General features: G+C 44.9%; 2 protein-coding genes across 2 annotated transcripts in view; one reads left to right on the top strand and one right to left on the bottom strand.

Annotated features, from left to right (window-relative positions):
* med24 (mediator complex subunit 24) overlaps nt 1-13,370 on the top strand; it is a 28,998-nt gene extending 15,628 nt beyond the window's left edge. Inside the window, exons 18-26 of the mRNA XM_072667476.1 lie at nt 718-817; nt 912-1,087; nt 2,359-2,623; nt 2,752-2,933; nt 5,809-5,902; nt 7,128-7,227; nt 10,208-10,288; nt 11,008-11,156; nt 12,713-13,370. Coding sequence (XP_072523577.1) covers nt 718-817; nt 912-1,087; nt 2,359-2,623; nt 2,752-2,933; nt 5,809-5,902; nt 7,128-7,227; nt 10,208-10,288; nt 11,008-11,156; nt 12,713-12,829 — 1,264 coding nt within the window. The 3' untranslated portion in view covers nt 12,830-13,370. The remainder of the gene's footprint in view (nt 1-717; nt 818-911; nt 1,088-2,358; nt 2,624-2,751; nt 2,934-5,808; nt 5,903-7,127; nt 7,228-10,207; nt 10,289-11,007; nt 11,157-12,712) is intronic.
* Nucleotides 13,371-17,028: 3,658 nt separating this feature from the next.
* Nucleotides 17,029-19,652, bottom strand: csf3a (colony stimulating factor 3 (granulocyte) a). Its single transcript, XM_072667819.1, has 5 exons — nt 19,516-19,652; nt 18,997-19,169; nt 18,658-18,765; nt 18,361-18,504; nt 17,029-18,018 (listed from the first exon to the last, which is right to left on the bottom strand). The coding sequence occupies exons 1-5, from the start codon at nt 19,529-19,531 to the stop codon at nt 17,785-17,787; spliced, it is 675 nt and encodes a 224-aa protein (XP_072523920.1). The 5' UTR covers nt 19,532-19,652; the 3' UTR covers nt 17,029-17,784.
* Between the last annotated feature and the right edge of the window lie 1,078 nt (nt 19,653-20,730).

The raw sequence follows: 20,730 nt of genomic DNA, 5'->3' as shown, positions 1-20,730 counted from the left end.
AGATGGGAAAAAAAAAAATCATAATTCCATCAGAGCCTGGATAAAATAGTAGGTGTGACCGTTATATTTCTTGCTGTTGAATCATAGCATAACGCTTTGTGTGCGCCACGCAAACTTGGTTCTGATCTTGCTGTGGAAATAGGCTTAGTCAGACATGTGTTGTTACCTGATGGAAACTCTGATGTATACAGGAGCTTTATAGAAACCACAAGCAGTGACCTCACCAACTGAATGATTATCTTAGTGACCTCACTTTCTTGTAAATGATGGCATAGCCCACTATTCTTAGAACCCCCTACCTTATATTTCTACCCACTGGCCACTAATTAGGAACCCCCTACCTTGGGCTTCCACTCGCTGGCCACTTTATTAGGAACCCCCTACCTTGGGCGTCCATTCGTTGACCACTTTATTAGAAACCCTTTTTTTTGTGATTTCACTCACTGGACACTTTATTAAAAATCCTTGAATACGGTACAGCTCATGTAGCTAACAGGTCGTGGAGGCTTATACCTCACCATGTGTCACCATCATCACACATGGTCTCAAACTGCGAGGATTTGTTCAGTGGTCTCTCATGGCTCACGTGGATCTGTGGTTCTCATTGGCTTCCTGACAAGTCCTCCTTACCTGTCAGGATCTTCTGTGACCTCGTGTATTGTCCCTGGACTCATTCAATTATCAAAATGAACAGTTTCTTGTTTCTTTACCTGCCAGTCAGATGAAATGGCACGAGATCTGCCTCAGCACGCCAGCCGCCATCCTGGAGGTTCTGAATGCGTGGGAGAACGGCGTCTTGTCTGTGGAGGCCGTACAGGTACGCTCATTCATCCACAGGCTTGTTTACTGGTGTGTGTACGAATAACTGTTGTAATTCTTTCTCATTTCGGTCTTTCTCGCCATCTGTGCAGAAGATCACCGATAACATCAAAGGAAAGGTGTGCAGTATGGCCATTTGTGCCGTGGCCTGGTTGGTGGCTCACGTTCGGATGCTGGGACTGGACGAGAGGGAGAAACCTCAGACTATGATTCGGCAGCTCATGACTCCTCTGTATGGAGAGAACACCCTGCAGTTTTACAACGAACGGTGTGTAACACACCCACGCCTGGGCCGAGCAGTACACACCACACAGGGTCTCTTCACAGTACCTCTGGGAAAAACCCTTCAGCCTGTTTTCCACTGCCGGGTCAAACAGTCGCAGTGCTGCAAGATCCTGGGTCTCTTCATTTCCAGTATAGTAACCGGTGGGGAGACTGGATCTAATAAGTACAGGAACTGCTGTTCTTCCATTCTTCAGCTGCACTGATCACTAGTGTGGAGACAATAGATGCTATATTAGAAACCGCCTACCTTGTGCTTCTGCACTAGGCACTTCATTTGAACCCCCTCTGTAGTTCTTCCACTTCCCAGTTTCAGTTGTGCGAAATTGTGAAACCGATCCTTTGTGAAGTTGGGCACTACGGTCGTCCTTATTGAGAGCCTTCATTTGAGGTCTGCATCAGAGTCCCGTCCATCTACTTAAACTGATACATAAGCTCATGGCCACTGTAAACAGTGTCAAAGTAAGGCAACATGATGCACTAAAAATTTTAAATTTTATTATCAATATTATCTATTATCAGTTACACAACCCATGCATATCCTTCCCCTATCACATGCAATGCTCTCGAAACTGGGAGGATAAAGGCCGACATGCATGTCCTCTGACACCAGCACAGCCAGCTAGCACCTCCTTTCCTGAGCCAATGCGCTCTGAGGTCAGCGCTGTGTACCCGGCTCTGATGCATGGGCTAGCAGATGGCAGTGCCAGCCAGCATGGCCCTGGAGAGAGCATGGCCAGTTGTGCTCTCTCGGGGGCCCCGGCTGCTGATGGCTTGCAGCATGACTGGGATTCGAACTAACGATCCGCTGACCGCGCCTTATTTCACTGGACCACTCGGTTGCAGTTGTAGTGTTAATCTACCAAAAACAATCACTGCAGTACTTAGCATAGCACAATCACACTCAGCAATCCATAAAAATGGCAACTCGCTCTTACAGCCATCAACACTTAAGCCAGACAGTCGACCGTATATATACAAGACACCTGCGTACCTAGGAGAAGGTAGCCTAAGGGGAACGATTACTGACGATGAGTGAAGGGGTGCAGAGGCACGGCCAATATGCCAGTTGATGATGACAGGAGCCAATTGGCAAAGTTTCATGAGCTGCATGTGGAAGCACTGTTTGAAGCTCCTGGTGTGCAAGACCAGGAAGCCCAGTTGCGTTTGCCCTGTTATCTGTAGGCCTGACATGTTTTTGCTTGTTTATTAAAAGTCTTTCTCTCTCTCTCTCTCTCCCCACTGTTGGCTTTCTAGCGTGGTCATTATGAGCTCCATCTTGGAGCACATGTGCGCAGACGTGTTCCAGCAAACAGGTGTGTCCCTGCGTCCAGCTGTGGAGGGTCAAGAGCCGATCCCCTACCGTTGCCTCCTGCCTCCCCGCCAGCCCATCCACCAGGCCTTGCAGGCTCAGTTCCGCCAGGTTCTGGCGAAAGGCTGGGTTGACTCCCGCACGCTGCACCTGCTCGAGAGTCTGCTGCACATGGGTGGAGTCTTCTGGTTCACCAACAACCTCGTGAAGGTGAGTAAGGGTGGGGTTTTGATCCCAATTTGGGCACAGAACCTATTGCATCGCATCGCATCACAACACAGACACACACACACACACGATCATCCAATAACATTGTTTCTACACTCCGTGTTCTCCAGGAGCTCCTGAAGGAGACCCGTAAGGAGTGGGCCTTCCGTGTGGTGGAACTCCTCTACAGCATATTCTGCCTGGACCTACAGCAGGTCACTCTCACACTGCTGGGCCACATTCTCCCCAACTTGCTGACCGACCCTGCACACTGGCACAGCCTAGCAGACCCACCAGGCAGAGCTCTTGCCAAGTAAGCCCCTCCTCTTCCTCCACAGGCCTGCCTCCTTCTTTCTCTATACAGTCGGCGCTCCGTTCTGATCTGACAGAGGCAGACAGTCTTTCCTTGATTCTATCAAGCATTGTCCTTACGTCCACATCCTAATAGACTACTGTCATTTTACCATGGAAGCCTTTGCATGAGCAATAAAGAATCCCAGGTCCTTAAAATGGGTTCATGGTCAATGATGGTCTTGCGAAAGAGCAGAAGTGGCATTTCTGAAACGGTCAGATTGCTCTGTCCTGAAACCAGAAAATAGCTGATGTGCCGTCTTTCTTGTCTCCTTTTCGCTTCCTCTCTTAGTTTTCACTTTTTCAGCTTTGCCCTCGTGTCATCTGAATTTTTACTATGTGTAGACCCTGCCCGTCTGTTCCTCATTTTCTGTCATTCTACAGCTTCGTTTCTACTTTCTGAATGAAAGCCAAAACTCATGCATTGCTAATAAGGATCACTCTCGCAGATGTCATCAGAAATAAAATTGTTGCGGCTTGAAACTCCAGATTGATGCCTCATATTTGTTGCAACTCGAACCTCAAATTTGGTGTGACTTTAACCTCAAGTTGGAACCTCAAACCTCAAAAAATGTGATTGTTGCAGCCTGGGCCCTCACTTGGACCTCTGGTGCGGTGCCACCATTTCCCGGGCAGAGCACTTGGACCTTTGGTACGGCGCCACCATTTTCCAGGTAGACCACTTCGACTTCCGGTGCGGTGCCCCCATTTCCCGGGCAGAGCACTTGGACCTCCGGTGCGGTGCCCCCATTTCCCGGGCAGAGCACTTGGACCTCCGGTGCGGTGCCCCCATTTCCCGGGCAGAGCACTTGGACCTCCGGTGCGGTGCCCCCATTTCCCGGGCAGAGCACTTGGACCTCCGGTGCGGTGCCCCCATTTCCCGGGCAGAGCACTTGGACCTCCGGTGCGGCGCCATAATTCATTGGGTAGACCACTTGGACCTCCGGTGTGGCACCATCATTTATCGGGTAGACCACTTGGACCTCCGGTGCGGCACCATCATTTATCGGGTAAACCACTTGGACCTCCGGTGCGGCGCCCCATATGGCCAGGCCGTTCACTTGGACCTCCGGTGCGGCGCCCACATTTCCCGGGAAGACCACATTGGACCTCCAGTGCGGCGCCACTATTTTCCGGGTAGACCACTTGGACCTCCAGTGCGGCGCCACTATTTTCCGGGTAGACCACTTCAACTTCTGGTGCGGCGCCCCCATTTCCTGGACAGAGCACTTGGACCTTCTGTGCGGCGCCATCATTTATCGGCTAGAGCACTTGGACTTCCGGTGCGGTGCCACCATTTCCCGGGTAAACCACTTGGACCTCCGGTGCGACGCCCCAATTTGCCAGGCAGATCACTTGGACTTCCGGTGCGGTGCCCCCATTTCCCAGGCAGAGCACTTGGACCTCCGGTGCGGTGCCCCCATTTCCCAGGCAGAGCACTTGGACCTCCGGTGCGGTGCCCCCATTTCCTGGGCAGAGCACTTGGACCTCCGGTGCGGTGCCCCCATTTCCTGGGCAGAGCACTTGGACCTCCGGTGCAGTGCCCCCATTTCCCGGGCAGAGCACTTGGACCTTCGGTGCGGTGCCATAATTCATTGGGTAGACCACTTGGACCTCCGGTGCGGCACCACCATTTCCCGGGAAGACCACTTGGACCTTCGGTGCGGCGCCATCATTTATCGGGTAAACCACTTGGACCTCCGGTGCGGCGCCCCATATGGCCAGGCCGTTCACTTGGACCTCCGGTGCGGCGCCCACATTTCCCGGGAAGACCACTTGGACCTCCGGTGCGGCGCCACTATTTTCCGGGTAGACCACTTCAACTTCTGGTGCGGCGCCCCCATTTCCTGGACAGAGCACTTGGACCTTCTGTGCGGCGCCATCATTTATCGGCTAGAGCACTTGGACTTCCGGTGCGGTGCCACCATTTCCCGGGTAAACCACTTGGACCTCCGGTGCGGCGCCCCAATTTGCCAGGCAGATCACTTTGACCTCCGGTGCGGCGCCACTATTTTCCAGGTAGACCACTTCAACTTCTGGTGCATTTGGACCTCCGGTGCGGAACCAATAATATCCCAGGCAGAGCACTTGGACCTCAGGTGTGAGGATCATTCTAACTTCAAATTGTTGCATCTTTAACCACAGATTTTAACCTCGAATCTTATGTGACCTTAAAGACTCAATTTGTGGGAGTTGAACCTCAAACATGGTGCAGTTTGAACCCTGGATGCCATTCGACTAGAGCCTCAAACGTCGATTTGGACAGGTGTTTCACCGCCTGTCTGCATTGAGCCCTGAACGTGGTATTCCTGCCTCATGCATTCTCAGGCTGCTTCATAGTGGAGCGGCCAATCGCAGGACGGCACACTGTCTACACACAAGAGGCACAGAGCGCAAAACATCTGCAAACAGCGATATTAGTACCAAGGGACTTTTACCCTCAGTTCTAAAGCAGCTTGACTGCAGGTTTGGTTCAGCTGTAACCGCAGATTTTTCATGACTTTACTTGAACTGCAGATTCTGCACAAGTTTAACCACAGATTTGTTGTGAAAGGTTTTGGCTGCTGAAGCTACAGAAAGGAGAGGAGATGCACTCCTCTGTTATGTAAGCACCCGCACTCCTCTAATAAACACATGTCCTGCTTCATGCAGGTGAATGTTTCAACAGAAGACGTTTTATCTGCGCTTGAGTGATTTGTGTTGAAACCCCTGATGAACTCTGCAGATAAGTGGGCAAAATGTCATGGATTGACATTTCCCAGGCAGAGTGCAAATACCATGCATTTTTATACGTGTGTGTGTGTGTGTGTGTGTGTGTGTGTGTGTGTGTGTGTTAGGTTGTCTGTGTGGTGTGCTCTCAGCTCCTACTCATCTCATCTTAAAGTCCACGCCTTGGCCCGGCAGCGCAAAAGACAACGAGAAGATATTGAGGTTAGTACAGAGGGCTCCTCACTCTCCTGCTTCTGGATCATCTCACCTCCTGAAATTTCAAGTATATATTTATTTATTTTAATAGTAGCAGTCTATGAAAATTAACCAATGAATCGCTTTCATTGGAATCAAACGATTCCTGAAACTGTCAATGAGACTTTTGCACCTCTCAGCAGGTATTTTGGCCCACTCCTCATGAGCAAACTGCTCCAGTTGTCTCAGGTTTGAAGGATGCCTTTTCCAGACGGCATGTTTCAGCTCCTTCCAAAGAAGGCCACTTCAGAATAGTCCAGTGATTTCCTCTTAGCCATTCTTGGGTGTTTTAGCTGTGTGTTTTCGGTCATTATCCTGTTGCAAGACCCATGACCTGCGACTGAGACCAAGCTTTCTGACACTGGGCAGAGATTGTACCCTGCACAGATTTAAGACACCCTGTGCCAGATGCAGCAAAGCAGCCCCAGAACATAACAGAGACTCCTCCATGTTTCACAGTAGGGACAGTGTTCTTTTCTTGATATGCTTCATTTTTTCATCTGTGAACATAGAGCTGATGTACTTTGGCAAAACATTCAATTTTTGTCTCATCTGTCCATAGGACATTCTCCCAAAAGCTTTGAGGCTGGTCAACATGTAATTTGGCAAATTCCAGTCTGGCTTTTTGATGATTTGTTTTCAACAATGCTAATCCTTGGTCTGACACTGATGTTCCTTGAGCTTGAAGTTTACCTTTAATCTCTTTAGAAGTTTTTATAGGCTCTTTTGTTACCATTCGTATTATCCGTCTTTTTGATTTGTCATCAGTTTTCCTCCTGCGGCCATGTCCAGAGAGGTTGGCTACAGTCCCATGGATCTTAAATTTCTGAATAATATGTGCAACTGTAGTCACAGGAACATCAAGCTGCTTGGAGATGGTCTTATAACCTTTACCTTTCACATGCTTGTCTATAATTTTCTTTCTAATCTCCTGAGACAACTCAGAGCTACAGAGGCTGTATTTACTACAGAACCCACAGGGCAGAATGGGTCAGTCTTTTGCTGATTTAGTTTTTTCACATTTTCGTCATTCGTAAGAAATGAAAATGGTCAGTTTCGCGAATTAAAAAAAATCCCTCTCAAAATCGTTGATGAAATTGCAACTTTCATTGTTAATTATTATTATTATTATTATTATTATTATTTTACAAGATTAACCCTGGCCCTTACAGTGTCTTTCATTGCTCATCAGGACTACAGCAATCTGTTTCCACTGGATGATACCCAGCCGTCGAAGCTGATGCGTCTGCTGAGCTCCAATGAGGACGAGCCGGTGGTGTTATCTAGTCCAGGTCAGTTTAAATAATGTGATGCAATGAGCTTCCCTCCCAGAGACTGCTCGTAGTAAGCATGGACGTAAATGCGTATTTAGCACCAGAACAGATCTTAAATGATTAAATAATAAAGGATAAATCCGGTTGTGAAGATGTGCATTTACAGATGTGTATGACCACAGGCTGGTGAGAAATTAATGGAGGGAAAAATGGTGAACAGCTTCAGTGCACCTGAAGGAGTTGCATGGAGATCGCACTCTTTAAACGCTTCTCCAGATTCTCCCATAGCTCTTCATCAGTTGAGATTTGGTGACCATGAAGGTCTTGCATCATGTTCATACTCATTAGACCATTCAGGGAGCCCTCAGATCTTGTGGATGTGAATGAGGGTGCACCCACGGTATGGTAGAACCCCCAGAGCCGTACCTTATTCTGTTTTCTTGGAGTACGCCACACGTGCACTTGCCCACTTGTAAGGAAAACCGAGACTCGTCTGATTGGATCACCGTATTTCTTATCCCTGTAGAGCAGTGGCTATGGTTTTGACACCATGACCTCTCTGGTGGTCATTTGTCTTTGTAATAATGGGTTCCAGAACTGGAGCCCTGCTGTAATACACCTTCATATGTACTCAGAAAAAGACAGCAAAATTCAGACCGAATGTTGGAAGTCCACCACCCATCCTCATCATCCCCAACTCATCCGAAAAGTATTAGCCGGGGCACCAACCATCGTTCCAGAGAACACAGTCCGCAGTTCCACTGCTCCACACATGCTGGCATTAGGCCTAGTACTAATAGGTTTATGCTTATCGGCTCCAGGAATTCCTATTCTGTTGGCAAGACTTCTCTACAGGGACGAGACGAGCTGTGCATGTGTGTGCACATCTGCGTCAGCAATGGGTGCAACTCAAACATAGCTGAATGAATTCAGTAGAAGGGGTGTCCACAAACATTTGGACAAATAGTTTACAAGAGAATACAAGCCTCAGAATCACTGACTCATCGTTTTATCACCATGTACCACTGAATCCCTGCATTTCACTGCTGTTCATTCTCCCTCAGGGACTGCATGCACTGGGCAGCTGGTTCACGGTTCTAAATAATGCAAGTGAGACGAGGGTTTAGCATGGAGGCACTTTCGTTGAAGCTTGTCTCAATGACTTCTGGTTCTCGGAACCCTATGTCTTTACATATCCAGCACTGTTCCTTAACTGGAATGAGGGGAGGGTACAGAGGAAGTACAGGGAAGAAAGAATTGATGCCAGTCATCCGGCCGTCGGCCCGCCACCCTCCAAATACGTCTTATAAATGAGAACGAGAAACGAGAAAAAAGGTTCCTTCCAAAACATGCCACTGTTGAAAGTATCATTGGGGAACTTTTAGAGGTTCTTCAGTAAGATCTTTAAGTTCCTGGCAATTCTGTCACTAATTAGTTGAAAGTCGCAGCAGTTCCATTTTTGAACTGCTCACTAGTGGGCCCAGATCATCAAACTATAGGCCCCTGGGCACAGACATGCAGTGGGCCCCTATGTAGCTTTTATGTAGCATTTATGTAGCAGCCAGATAATTGCTGTGTCTAACAGTCATATGCACTAGCTGTTCAGATAAAACGTGGCCAAATATCAAGCTCAGACTTGTGTGCTTGGTGGAACCGACTCTGCAAGGTCAACTCTCGAGTACAAACTCCCGAGGATGGGGACATCTCAGTTGGAACAGTAGTGTGATGCGTGATGAATTTTGGGATACTTAACTGTGCCAAGTGCAGAGAAGTCACGTCCTGATGCGGAACAAGAACTCATCTGGGCGTTCGGGCGACTGTACTTGGCTAGATGGGAGTTTTTAATGAAGCAGTACTTGGAGCTGCAACTGATGACACTTCACCGGAACGCAGGAACACAAGTACAGACAAGAATGCAGGTCGAGAGTCGTCCTTTGTGCCCAACAAGCTTGAATTCGACAGCCGTCAGTGACCACACCATGCTCTTACTTCCACGGAAGTCATGGAGCCCCTCGCTTGGTGCGGACTTTGAGAGTATGCCATGTTGAGTACGTGGAGGGGCTGCTGTTGTGGGTATTGCTCGTATTGTTAATGCTCAATACTTTGTTGTGCGGTGAGCATCTTCTGCATCCTCACCGGTTGGTCCTTGTTTAACAATAAAAGTGTCCTTATTGATGGTGCAAAACCTCCCTGCCCTCGGCTTCTTTTCCGCTTCCTGCTCCCATTACTTTTGTATTTTTTTACTTCTACTTCTGTTAGCAAGCACCTCAAGACATTGACTGAAGACATTAGACCCCCCTTCTAGACCCCTCCCCATCATATTGCCTTATTAACTGGCACTTAACACTAGTTCATCATCCAGTTAGCTGTGCAATTACTCCAGGCCTGCTGCCACTGGGCAACAGAAAGACTTTCTCCACTGTCTGAAATGGCAAGTCTAGAAATGGAGTTGTGGAGGTGTAGCCAAGATCTGGAAGATACAACTTGCCAGCATGTTGTCCAGAAATGCCAATCCCTCAGTCGGAAGGCATGGTGGCATACCTCTTCTGCTGTGCATGATCTGCATGGAAGCATTGTCCGAAGAAAAGCTTTTATGCCACCTCCTCTAAAGCCTGCGAAATAATGGCTAGATCAGCCAGTGGCCCTTTTGGAATCAGGTGCTGTCGGCTGCTGAATTGGTACTGGAGCTGTTGGGCACAGTTGCCGCACAGAATGCTTGGGGGAAATGAGCAGCATTTGATGGAAAGAACCACTCCCAACTGTTAAACATGCCGCTGTTGAAAGCGTAAGGGCTCCGAGTGGTCCTCTCCCAGGGTAATGTGGTCCAAGGTCCAAGTGCTCTGGCCGCCTAGCGATGCTAGGAAACGAGACGGCTTGATTCTGGCTCCCCTAGACGCCACCTCCTGAGAGCTGGTAGAGGTAAATTGGGCCATAATGTTCGTGGTGCTCCTCTGGAGGCTTTGGTTTGCTCACAACAGTTTATTCTGCTCTTTTCTAGGAGACCGGACGATGAGCAGCTCACTCTCAGCCTCTCAGCTCCACACTGTCAACATGAGAGATCCCCTCAACCGCGTCCTAGGTCAGTTCTGTAGATGTAGTGTGTGCTTTTGTATGTATCTCAACATGTGTGTTTATCCACTTTGAAGAGTTCTCAGAGAAACAGATTTGTGATGAACACCGATCAGCCATAACATTAGTACCAGTCAAGGGGTAGCCAGTGAACAGGGCAAGGATCTGAGCCACTGTGGAGTTCTAGACGACTTGGCCAGAACATCTTGCAGGTCTTGTGGGGTGTTCCCGGTACGCGGCAGTGGGTACCAAGAAAGGACAGCCAGGAAGGATACCAGCGACAGACAGGGTGCTGGGCACCTTATAGGCTTATTGATGTAGTCCATGGAAGTCCCACCTCACAACTTAAAAGACTTAAAGGATTAAAGGATCTGCTTGGTCTTGGTGCCAGATACCCCAGGACACCACCTGAGGTCTTGTAGAGTTCATGGAATGGTCAGATGTGCAGGGACTGTATGAGGGGGAACTGCAGTATCAGGTGGTGCTAATGTTGTGGCTGATTGGTGTATATTGTCCTCCTAATCCCAGACTTCCCAGACTAATCCCAGGTTTTTCACTGGTCAGTCACCATTGGCATTGCAGTTTAGTCCTAGACTAGCCTTAATTCATGTCCAAACAGCATCAGCAGTGTCCTGCAACCTTCGTTTTTTTTTGTGTGCTGATGTCTGTTTTTGAATGTTTCTCATTCCTACTCTCTCTCTCTATCTCTCGCTCTCTCGCTGCCTATAGCAAATCTGTTCCTGCTGATCTCCTCCATCCTGGGGTCCAAGTCGGCGGGTCCCCACACTCAGTTCGTGCAGAGCTTCATCGAAGAGTGCGTGGAGTGCTCTGAGCAGGGCAGCCGCGGCAGCATCCTGCAGTTCATGCCTTTTACTATGGTGAGAGAGCTGCCGTGCACATCACCCGCCCCTTTTAGACATGCCCTCTTGAGTCATCTGTGTTCCAGCACCCACCCTCTTCTCATTGGGTAGAGGTGGAAGTGGGACTTTCTAGGTGTCTTTTACTTCTCTGCATCTCGCAGCACTACCAGAAGGCCTTAGTAAATGACAGTAGAAAATGCTGACTGTTGGCCTCTCCCTCCCCTCCCCCTACTGTAAGTTGTGGATGTGGTTAACTGCTTCTGCCAAATGGAAATTATGACATTTTTATTATGCTTACAGGAGAAAAAGCAAAAAGTACCCAAGAAAATGAACCAGTTTGCCTGTATGTTTAACACTTTAATGCAGAAAGGCTTATTACACTTACAGAACCTACAGGGACTTCTGTACAAACTGGTGCGGTTATTTTTTGGTAATAAAAGTTTGTAATAATGCTTTCCAGTCCATCATAGGCTTTTTCAGGGATTAAACCTGTAAAATAACTAGTTACATTTAGTTACAGTTATAGTTATAGTTACATTAAGGCATTTAGCAAGCGTACAGAAGTGCTTCACTATTACTCAGAAAATACCCGTATCTAGTTTGTATCGGCTAGAATTCAAAAGATCCCTCTAAGCTTAGCTACTACAAAATACAGAAGTCAGTCTGTAGACACAAAACTCACCTTCACCCAAGTCCTCTCAGAAGAGGAGGGTCTTCAGTCTGGGTTTGAGGACAGCGAGCGTTGGACTCTGCTGTTCGGACACCCAGGGGATCTTAAAGGATGGCCGAGCCGTACTTGAAGCTGGAAGGGCTCTTGTTGCAGATGGACTTTTGACCACCGCCATCAAGTACGGAGGGGCTGGCTGGTCCAGACTCTGCTTTGTAGACCAGAGTCAGGGGTCTGAATCTGATGTCCTGGGCAGCAGCTACTGGAAGCCAGTGAAGAGAGAACACAGCAGTGGAGGATCTGAACATGGCTGAACTTAGAAATGTTGAAAACACACATTAGTTGTGCAGTGTGTGTGTGTGTGTGTATAGTTTTTATGCAAATATGAACTGGGACCCCCACCTGGTTTGTTAATTTTGAAGAAATATTTAATTGACATAATTTCTATTTATCTGCTGAATTGAACATATTGTAACAACCATTTTGATAAAAACACATAATTAAACCAAATATTATTTATTATCTATAGAATTATAAAGAGATTTAACTGAAAATATAAAACAAATAATAGTATTATTTATGTTTCTTCTGGTTAAGTTCTGATAATCGTAGAGGTCAGTTAACCAGGGGTCTAACTAGAACACCAGGCTACTCTTTCCTAATGATAATTGTGAATAATATTATTATTATTAATATTATTATTATTAACACTTTTCATGCTTAAAATGTTATAAAGAATGTTTTTTTGTTTATAATGTATCATTTAAAACTTCAGCAACACTGAGTGGGAGTGAGGCTACTGATAAAGTAGCGTACGAGTCTGCAAAGTGTGACCTGGCAAAGAGGTCAGATGTTTATGACCAAGCAGAGGATCATCTTTAAGCTTTTCTCTTTGTATCTTCTGTAGGTGTCCGAGCTCATGAAGCTGCGCGCCTTGGCTAAACCTAAAGTCGTCCTGTCGATCACGGATCTGACGCTTCCGCTGGGCAGGAGAGTGGCAGCCAAAGCCATTGCTGCTCTGTAGTATGGACACACACACATACTTACAAACACTCCCACACTCACTCACACACAGTCTTCTTCATTCCTTACTGGGTGCAACCTTCAAGCCCTTATCGTAGACAGTCGCAATCTGTCTTCAGACACCCTTTTAGCCCCTGTTCAGCTGCTTCCAACGTTCGGTGGGACGGCCTGCATATCAGTCAGAACAGTCATGGCTTCAGGAGGCTTCAAGGAGTGGTTGAACAAGATGCTGAGCCTACTTGCTCTTGCCTTATATTAAATTTTGACTTGTTTTGCAAGCGTAGATTCAATTAATCAGCATATTTTTTCTGGTCTGCTTAGTCACCCATGGCAGTGCATAAGGTGTGGATTCACAGCTCATTCTGATTTGAAGGATGTGGTCGCGTTTGTGAAGAGAGATGAGTTTCATGTGTTTTTTGGCAGCAGTAGCTAGTGCTTACTGTCAACCAGAAGAAGAAACAAAACTAAAAACTGGTTCATCTTTGTATATATTTCTTTTTTTGTGCTTTTTGTATTCAATAAATCATGAGGAATTATTAATATTTGGGTTCTTCAGTTTTCGTTTTTTTCCCTTCATTTTATTTATTTATTCTTTTGACTATTTGACTAACTTTCTGTGACTTGAATTTATATATTCAGTACTAGAACCCGATTGATGGTTGTATCGGTATTTAATAAAAAAAATATGTATAGAAGTATAATAAATAAGTATAAAAAAATGTATAGAACTATAGTAAATAAGTATAGAAAAGTTTTTTTTTTTGTTGTTGTTCTTTTATGGCCTCATTTAAAGAGCAATTTTAAGAGTTTATAGCACGACCTCCTCTGAAGATATGAGTTATGTCACCTATTTAGCTGTGTGACAGTAATCAAAGGTTCAAATGTGTCAATCAAAAACTAATTTCAGATTAAACATGCATTTCATCAATCACAAATATACATTTATCGGTTCAAACTAAATCATAAATAAATCAAACTAATTTCAAATTAAACAAATGTATCTGTCAAAATCATGCAATTCTGTTCAAAATATTATATCAGTTTAAATCATTTATTATACATTTTAGTTCAAATATTGTCAAAATAAAACAAATTTCTTAATATATCTTAAAAATCAGTTTAAACTAGTTAATCAAAAACTAAAGAACTTCATATTAACCAAATTTATCACATGAATTTCATAAAAAAAACATTTGTCAATCAAAAATACCAGTTCAAATATCGGTTCAAACATAACTTTATCTGAGAAGTTTTCACACTGTCTCATTCAGCACTGATGTAACAGTTTTCTTTTATTTTTAAAGGGTCTTAAAAAGGAATCCTAATTTTGTATATTGTTATGCTAAAGTACAATTTTTCATCCATTAGTCATAAAAGGCTTTGAAGACAGTGGAAATTGTGTTGCTTGTTCACCACATGTGACTTTCCATGGAAGATTGTATAAAGATGAGACCAGAGAGATTAGCTTGCACTGACACTTACACTTACTGATTATGTCTGTAAAGCAAGCGTTCTTGCTTCATTCCACCTGTTCTTAGAAACCATTTAGTCTAAGATCTTGTGCTACGTTGACGAGTGTGGTTGAGCAAGAATGCCTGTAAGGAATTCAGCCAATTAATGAGTCATTTACTTGTAGTTGCTGACTCAGCTTATTCATGAATAGTGTAGTTTGAATAAACTGTGTTACTGTATTAAACTTTCATATGATGTAAAGTTTAGCAAAAGCCAAAAAAATGACTAATCCTACTAGAAGTAAATAGGGTGGTAAATGATGTGTAGTGAAACTGCTCAACGAATGAGTTGCCTTTGAAGGTAAGTAGAAGCTTAGAAACATTGCCAAAAACTCACCATGTGTTGTCTGTAACCTGTAGCATGTACGTGTTTGTGTGTGTATATATGTGTATATGTGCAAATGTCCTGTAGAGATGCACTGCCAATAGAATAGAACTCTCTGGAGCAGATCAGCATCATGAACCTATTGGCACCATGCTGCCTAATGCCAGGCGTGGGCTATAGGGGTATAAAGCCCCTCAGGATTGAGCTGTGGAGCACTGGAAGAACTGTGTCCTCTAGAATAATGGATGGTGCACCATCAAATAACTTGAAAGAGTTGGGGAGTTGGGGATGATGGGTGATTATCCAGTGTCCTGTCAATGTCCTGAAAGCCAGTAGGGACAGTTACTCCAAGAAAACCAGGATCAGCTCCTTTTAAAACCCTTAATTTCAGAAGAAACAGGGAATGGGCAGATGTCCCAATATTTCTGTCCATATAGCACAAAGCCAAAGCACCTCTATTCATATATAGGAATGGTATTTTGAAAGGACACCTCTTAAGACCATGTTTTTTAAGCTTTTTCATGACCTTTTAAAAGCAGAAGATGAAAGCTAGGAAGAGGCTGATGTCAGAGATTTCTTGGACCATCGTTTTCCCAGTCGCCTTAAAATCCTTCATCGGTTTGTCTCCTAGCAAGACAAGCAAGTCAAGTTAGGATGAGGTTGATGTAAGGGAACCGCTGACAATGCCAGTGCCATACACTGTTACAAAGTGAAAGATCATTGATGAGGTTTCTTCAGTTTATAACTGTGGTGGAACCTCTTAATGTACTTTGAGGAACCTTCAATGAACCTTTTTCTTCTAAAAACCTTCACAGTTTTGAGTTTAAGATCCTGAAGGATCTTACACTTTCTACAGTGTGAAGATTTCTTAAAGCCCGTTGATCAGTCAGTCTTGAGAGCCTCATTAATATTACATCTCTGACATGACTCATCCATTTACCATAAAGCCCTTAAAATGTGTTCCATCAGAGGAAACCCTTGGTTTTTCTGACTGCCATGCGGAAAAAGAACCGGGAAGTAGATCTTGTGACATTGCAGCGGTTCTGAACAAGTGACCAGATCGGACCAAGAGTAGATAATACTGCTGTTAGTCAAACTGAAACCTGTCTTGATGAGTATGGTAGAGGGACACTAGCCAATTGGCTTGAGAAGTCTTCACACATCCCAGCTGAGAAAGCCATGCTGTGGCACCCTTGGAGCAGAAAAGGTTATGGGACTGGTCAGTGGACCAGGGTATTGAACACACAGGACTGGGATCCATAACCAGCAACGAACATGGCGACGGTGGAGGAGTGTTGTGTTGTGAAGGCAGTGGGCATGTTTTGCTTGGACTATTGGCTACACTGCCCCTACGGTTTCCAGTGGGACGCTTCCCTTCTCTCCGTGTCCATAAGATTTCAGAGAACACAAATACAACTGAAATGAACATAGGGTATGGACCGAGATCTCCATCTGTATCCCGGATCTCTGGATCTTGACCGTTGGATTATGTTCGGGGAAAGTGTGAAACTGTGCATTTGATTAATGACCAAATTTTTGCTTCTGAGACCAAGTATTTATACAGATGAGCATTTCTTGGGCTGAAGGGCCTTCAATGAAAATGTCATGCGATTTATCAAAATCTTGGAAAGCTTAAGAAGGTTTTGTGGGATTTCCCCAAAGCAGGAGGAAAGTGAGTGGCATCTGAACAACACATGACCGCACTCGGTGACTTGTGTGGAAAATGACCCTAATGAAAAAGGGTAAAAGGACGGCGTAAAAATACCAGCTCTGGAGTTGCCAAATCCACGGCCAAGTCCTGTGACGAAATGTTCTTGCTGACGGACATCAAGGAGAAGACCTATGCACGTCAGTGTCACAAGGATGTGTACTATGCTGGGGATGCCATCCGGCTTCCACCTTTTCTTCAAATATACGTCAGCAGTATCTTTGGAAAACGAAACTTGTTCTTTTCCCCTATTTAAAATTAGAACAGTTTTGAGAGAGAGAAGCTTTGGCATCAGTAGGACTCAGGTCTTCAGGTTGGCGGCCAAAAGATTTAGATAAAAAAAAAAAAAATACAGAACTTGTAACAGTTGTGGACTTGAGATTTATTCCCTATTTGTACTAAAAGATCTGTTACTACTCAACTCCTGTCAGTTTGCGAAATGTACTAAATATCGTCTTCCTCTTCAGAAGCTTTTATAGTTGTAATCTTTAATCCTAATGAATGAAATATTGCCACTTTGGGCTTCTTATTACTACCCATAATTACTACATTGCTGCCCATAAGAACCCCTGCCTTATATGGTTACCCAGAGCTAAGTGAACATCAAGAGAAAATCACAATGACCAAAGTAACATTGCATTATAGGTATTTGTCCATTTATTTAGTTTTTAATAACAAAAATAACAATACTTACAATATGACGTTATCAAATGAATGTAGCAAACTTAAGAAAAACTTCATGATCATTTCAAAGTGTTTAATAAAACCATTGCGTCAATTTCCCCAGAAACAAAACTCCTGAATGTAGTCAATGTTGTGCAATCAGTGTTCTCATAAATAGAACATTTTAGGAAGTGACACAGCAGGAACTCCTAAAAAAATGAGTCACTGTCATGGTCAAGTTGAAATAAATAACATCAATAATTACATTTATAATCTGATAAATACGAAATCTGGTAACATTCTTAATTAATTCAATAAATAAATACATGTACACATACGTTTCTAAAAATAAATAAATACCAGTGCATCAATAAATAAGTAGGAGATCAAGAAGGGCTTGAGCTGCATCAGGTGGATTGGAGCCGAGAAAATGCAACAGTGCAAACATTCATCGTCACATGATAAAGCCATAGGTTCCTTCCCCCGGAGATCATCAGTGGCCATCTAATGACTATGAGCTCATTGTCCTTTCCTTTGCTCACAGTTTTGCGCAACGTGTCATGCATTTCTCCCAGTAAACATCAAAACAAAGATACAGTGTATTTCTTTCAGCAGGGTTCTCGCTGTGTATCTGAACGTGTTAAGTAAACCAGCCCGACACAGGTCGGCTTGGCAAATAACGGTAAGTAACGTGGTCTCTCCTGTACATCCTTCACCGTCCTTCGTCTGCAGCTTCTAACAAGCGTTCATTAGTTCCATCCCACTGTGGTCTGGCTGTCCGGGTCAGCAAATAAGAGGGAGATGATGCTCCGGAAGCTGCGGCTGACGTCCTGGCTGAAGTCCCGCAGTTGGAGCAGGACCAGGTGCGCTGCCACCTGGGACGTATATTCATCTTGTAGTCGAGGAGCCAAGTTCGTCTGCAGCTGGTTCTCTGCTACTGCCTGGGTTTCTGGGGCGCTCGTTGTTCCTGTCAACTTCTGCATCTGGAACATTACAGAGGACAAAGGGTTTACTTGTATATTCGCAGAACAATATACTTTCTGAATGTTCATGGTCCCATAAAAGTATTTTATGTAGGGCAGTTCCCCGTTCCTCTGCTGCAGTGGGTTTCACGGACAAGATTAGGAAGCCTTTAACGACTGTCCCTTAAATTCTTGAAGGTGCCTGAGGCGGATGTCTGCTGGTTTCGGAGAGAAACGCTACTATTTACTGCAGGACTGTCTGAATGTTGCAGGTGCAGAACTGTGAAACAGTAGCTTGGTTGGTTCTATTCTTGTACGTCTCTAAATTTATCCCAAGCAAGGAACTCCTGAATGGTGTCTTACCTTTTGAACCTGCGTTAGAAGATCTCGGATGTCGTACAGAAGTCCGTCCACCTTCTCTGACTTGACGAGCGCTAGCTTGTTGACCACTGTCAGAGTGGTTTGGTGCAACCTGAGACCTTCAGCTATCTGACCCAAGCAAGCAGCCTGCAGGGAGAGAGGCGGGCACGAGGTTCAGGATGGGGCAGTAAAGGTCACACACACTTTGAAGTAATTATGTCCTAAAGCATTCAGATCAAACGACCTGCTAATCCAGGGACTGCGTTATTCTTTCCTCACCGAAGAAAAATGTGCACATACCAGTGTGAAGTCGTCCGAGAGGGGCTTAAGAGCAGGCGCTGTGGGTAAGTTGAGGATGTCTTTCAGGTACTGGAGTTTGCCTGAGTCATTTCTGTCCAGAGACAGACTCTGTAAACGAATGGGGGGAAAAAAAACATGTTTAGGCAGGACTCGAGGAGGGTTTCCCCAAAGCATAGTTTCTCAGATAACCAGTCAAAATCCCAGCCCTGTCTCATGGAAGGGGCAGGGGACGGTCAGTCCTCCCTTAAGGCTGACGCGCTCCAGCTTGACAGGAATATCTGCTTTGCGAAGCCGTAACTACGGATCATAACTATGGACCTCACGCCACGTTTCTCTTACCTCTGAGTGGATCCACGACTTGTGCACCGCGGGAAGGTTGCTGAGAATCTTGCTGATAAGGCTGTGCCCGTTTTCCACAGCGTCCTCAAATTTCGGATCCTGCATGTCTCTCCTTGATTCCAATACGGGTGCAGAGCTCGCAAGGCTCAAGACACACAAGGTCAGGGGGAGTCCTGAGAAATGTAGGACAGAGACACAATGACTATTGGTTGAGCAGGAGCCCTGCCCACTCCAGGCCCAGACGGCTTCCAGCAGGGGGCACTCTACACTCGTCTGGAATCTGGAATCTCCAGCTGGGGTTATAGAGTGAAGTGCTTTCTTCCATTAGCGGAGAAGTCCTCGTTGCTGTCTTTTCTATGGTAAGTTTTTTTTTTCAAAGTTCTCAAAGTAGAGTTTTTATAGTTGGAGGAATTAAAACTGAACACCCAGTAAAATGATGTTTTCCCTGTAAAAGTTTGTGCCAGCTTTGGTAGAAAATGGACAAGTTCAGAAAACTTCAAATTCAAATCAAATACTCACCGAGGAAGAGATGCATATCAGCTTGGCTGACTTGTTAAAGTTTCAGTGACAGGCGAGATACTGGCTGAGTAAAGATGAGTGGTTGTTTAAGTAGCCATCCTGCGGAAACTCCCTGATGTCATAGTGATGAAACAACCTTTTTTCTTTCCCTTCTTGAGGTTATTGATAAAGTATTGCATTTCTGTCCAGTGGGTCATCATTATTAATGTGAGATATAACAAATAGCAAACCAAGTGGTTTAGTTAATTTTTCCTTTTCTTTTTTTTAAGTGTCTGATTTTAAAATACTATTTTAAAAAACTTACTATTCTTCTCTACTTCTCTAATTTCTCATTCAGTTCATATGCTGTCATTCTAGAGTCTTTTTTTTATTAGAATGCTACATTTTTAAGGCTTATAATCACAATTTTACGAACATAGCTGAAGTTAGAAAAATAGCCATTACTTTCATTGAAATATAGTCAAAGAAATTATACTCTAAAATACGGTAGTATTCTTTTCAAAGTAACCATTCAATAACTTTTCTCACATTTTTGAGAACTGAGAGTAGTTCATTGTTCTAGACACTTTTTTTTTTTGGTTCTGAGCTAGACATAACTAGGGAAGGGCTTAATGACTAGGACATATACCTTCTGAGTCACCTAAGACATCAAGTGTCCTATCTCATAGGGGTTCCTGAGGACCATATTGGCCTCAATTGTTCTTAAATGGATTAGTTAAAAAGCAAATATAGCGTCTTGTATGTCCCATGTTAGCTACTGCTGAAGTTCTAATCCCGGTAGAGCTGTCAGGACATGCAGATGTGTGCTGCATAAGATAATTTGCTTTTGGCAGCTGCTGACAATAAACCCATGTGGCAGAATGAACCTTACCTGATCAAGCAGTAGATAAGACTGCAAGTATTCCACCCTGCTGAACAAATCCCATAGTGGCACCTAAACAAATACACAAGCTAAAGAGAACTGCCTGCCTAGCTTGGATGTGGAACAGCAAAAAATACCAGTGCCAGTGAACCAATAACCTGCTTTTTGGATCCACTGAAGAGAAAAGTCAGGACTTCTAGCTGAGCAGTACTTACCCTCCCAGCAAGGGAGTGAGTTTGCCTCTGTGAGGGTATCTGTTTAAGGAGAGAAGGCAGCTTTTGGACTGTTTGCAGAGTAAGTACCTCATAGAGATAACGGGGGAAGCCGGTTCTTTAATTACTCCAGTAAATAGG

The sequence above is a fragment of the Salminus brasiliensis genome, chromosome 22, assembly GCF_030463535.1.
Source record: "Salminus brasiliensis chromosome 22, fSalBra1.hap2, whole genome shotgun sequence".
NCBI lineage: Eukaryota > Metazoa > Chordata > Actinopteri > Characiformes > Bryconidae > Salminus > Salminus brasiliensis.
Note: the sequence above shows the minus strand (reverse complement) of the source record. Positions and strands in the feature narration are given on the sequence as shown.

Bases quoted from the DNA above. Each gene is read 5' to 3' on its own strand.
- csf3a (XM_072667819.1), bottom strand. The intron at 18,766-18,996 runs GTAAGAGAAACG...ATTCGTTTACAG, and splicing joins AGTCGTGGATCCACTCAGAG to AGTCTGTCTCTGGACAGAAA. The intron at 18,019-18,360 runs GTAAGACACCAT...GTAATGTTCCAG, and splicing joins TTCTAACGCAGGTTCAAAAG to ATGCAGAAGTTGACAGGAAC.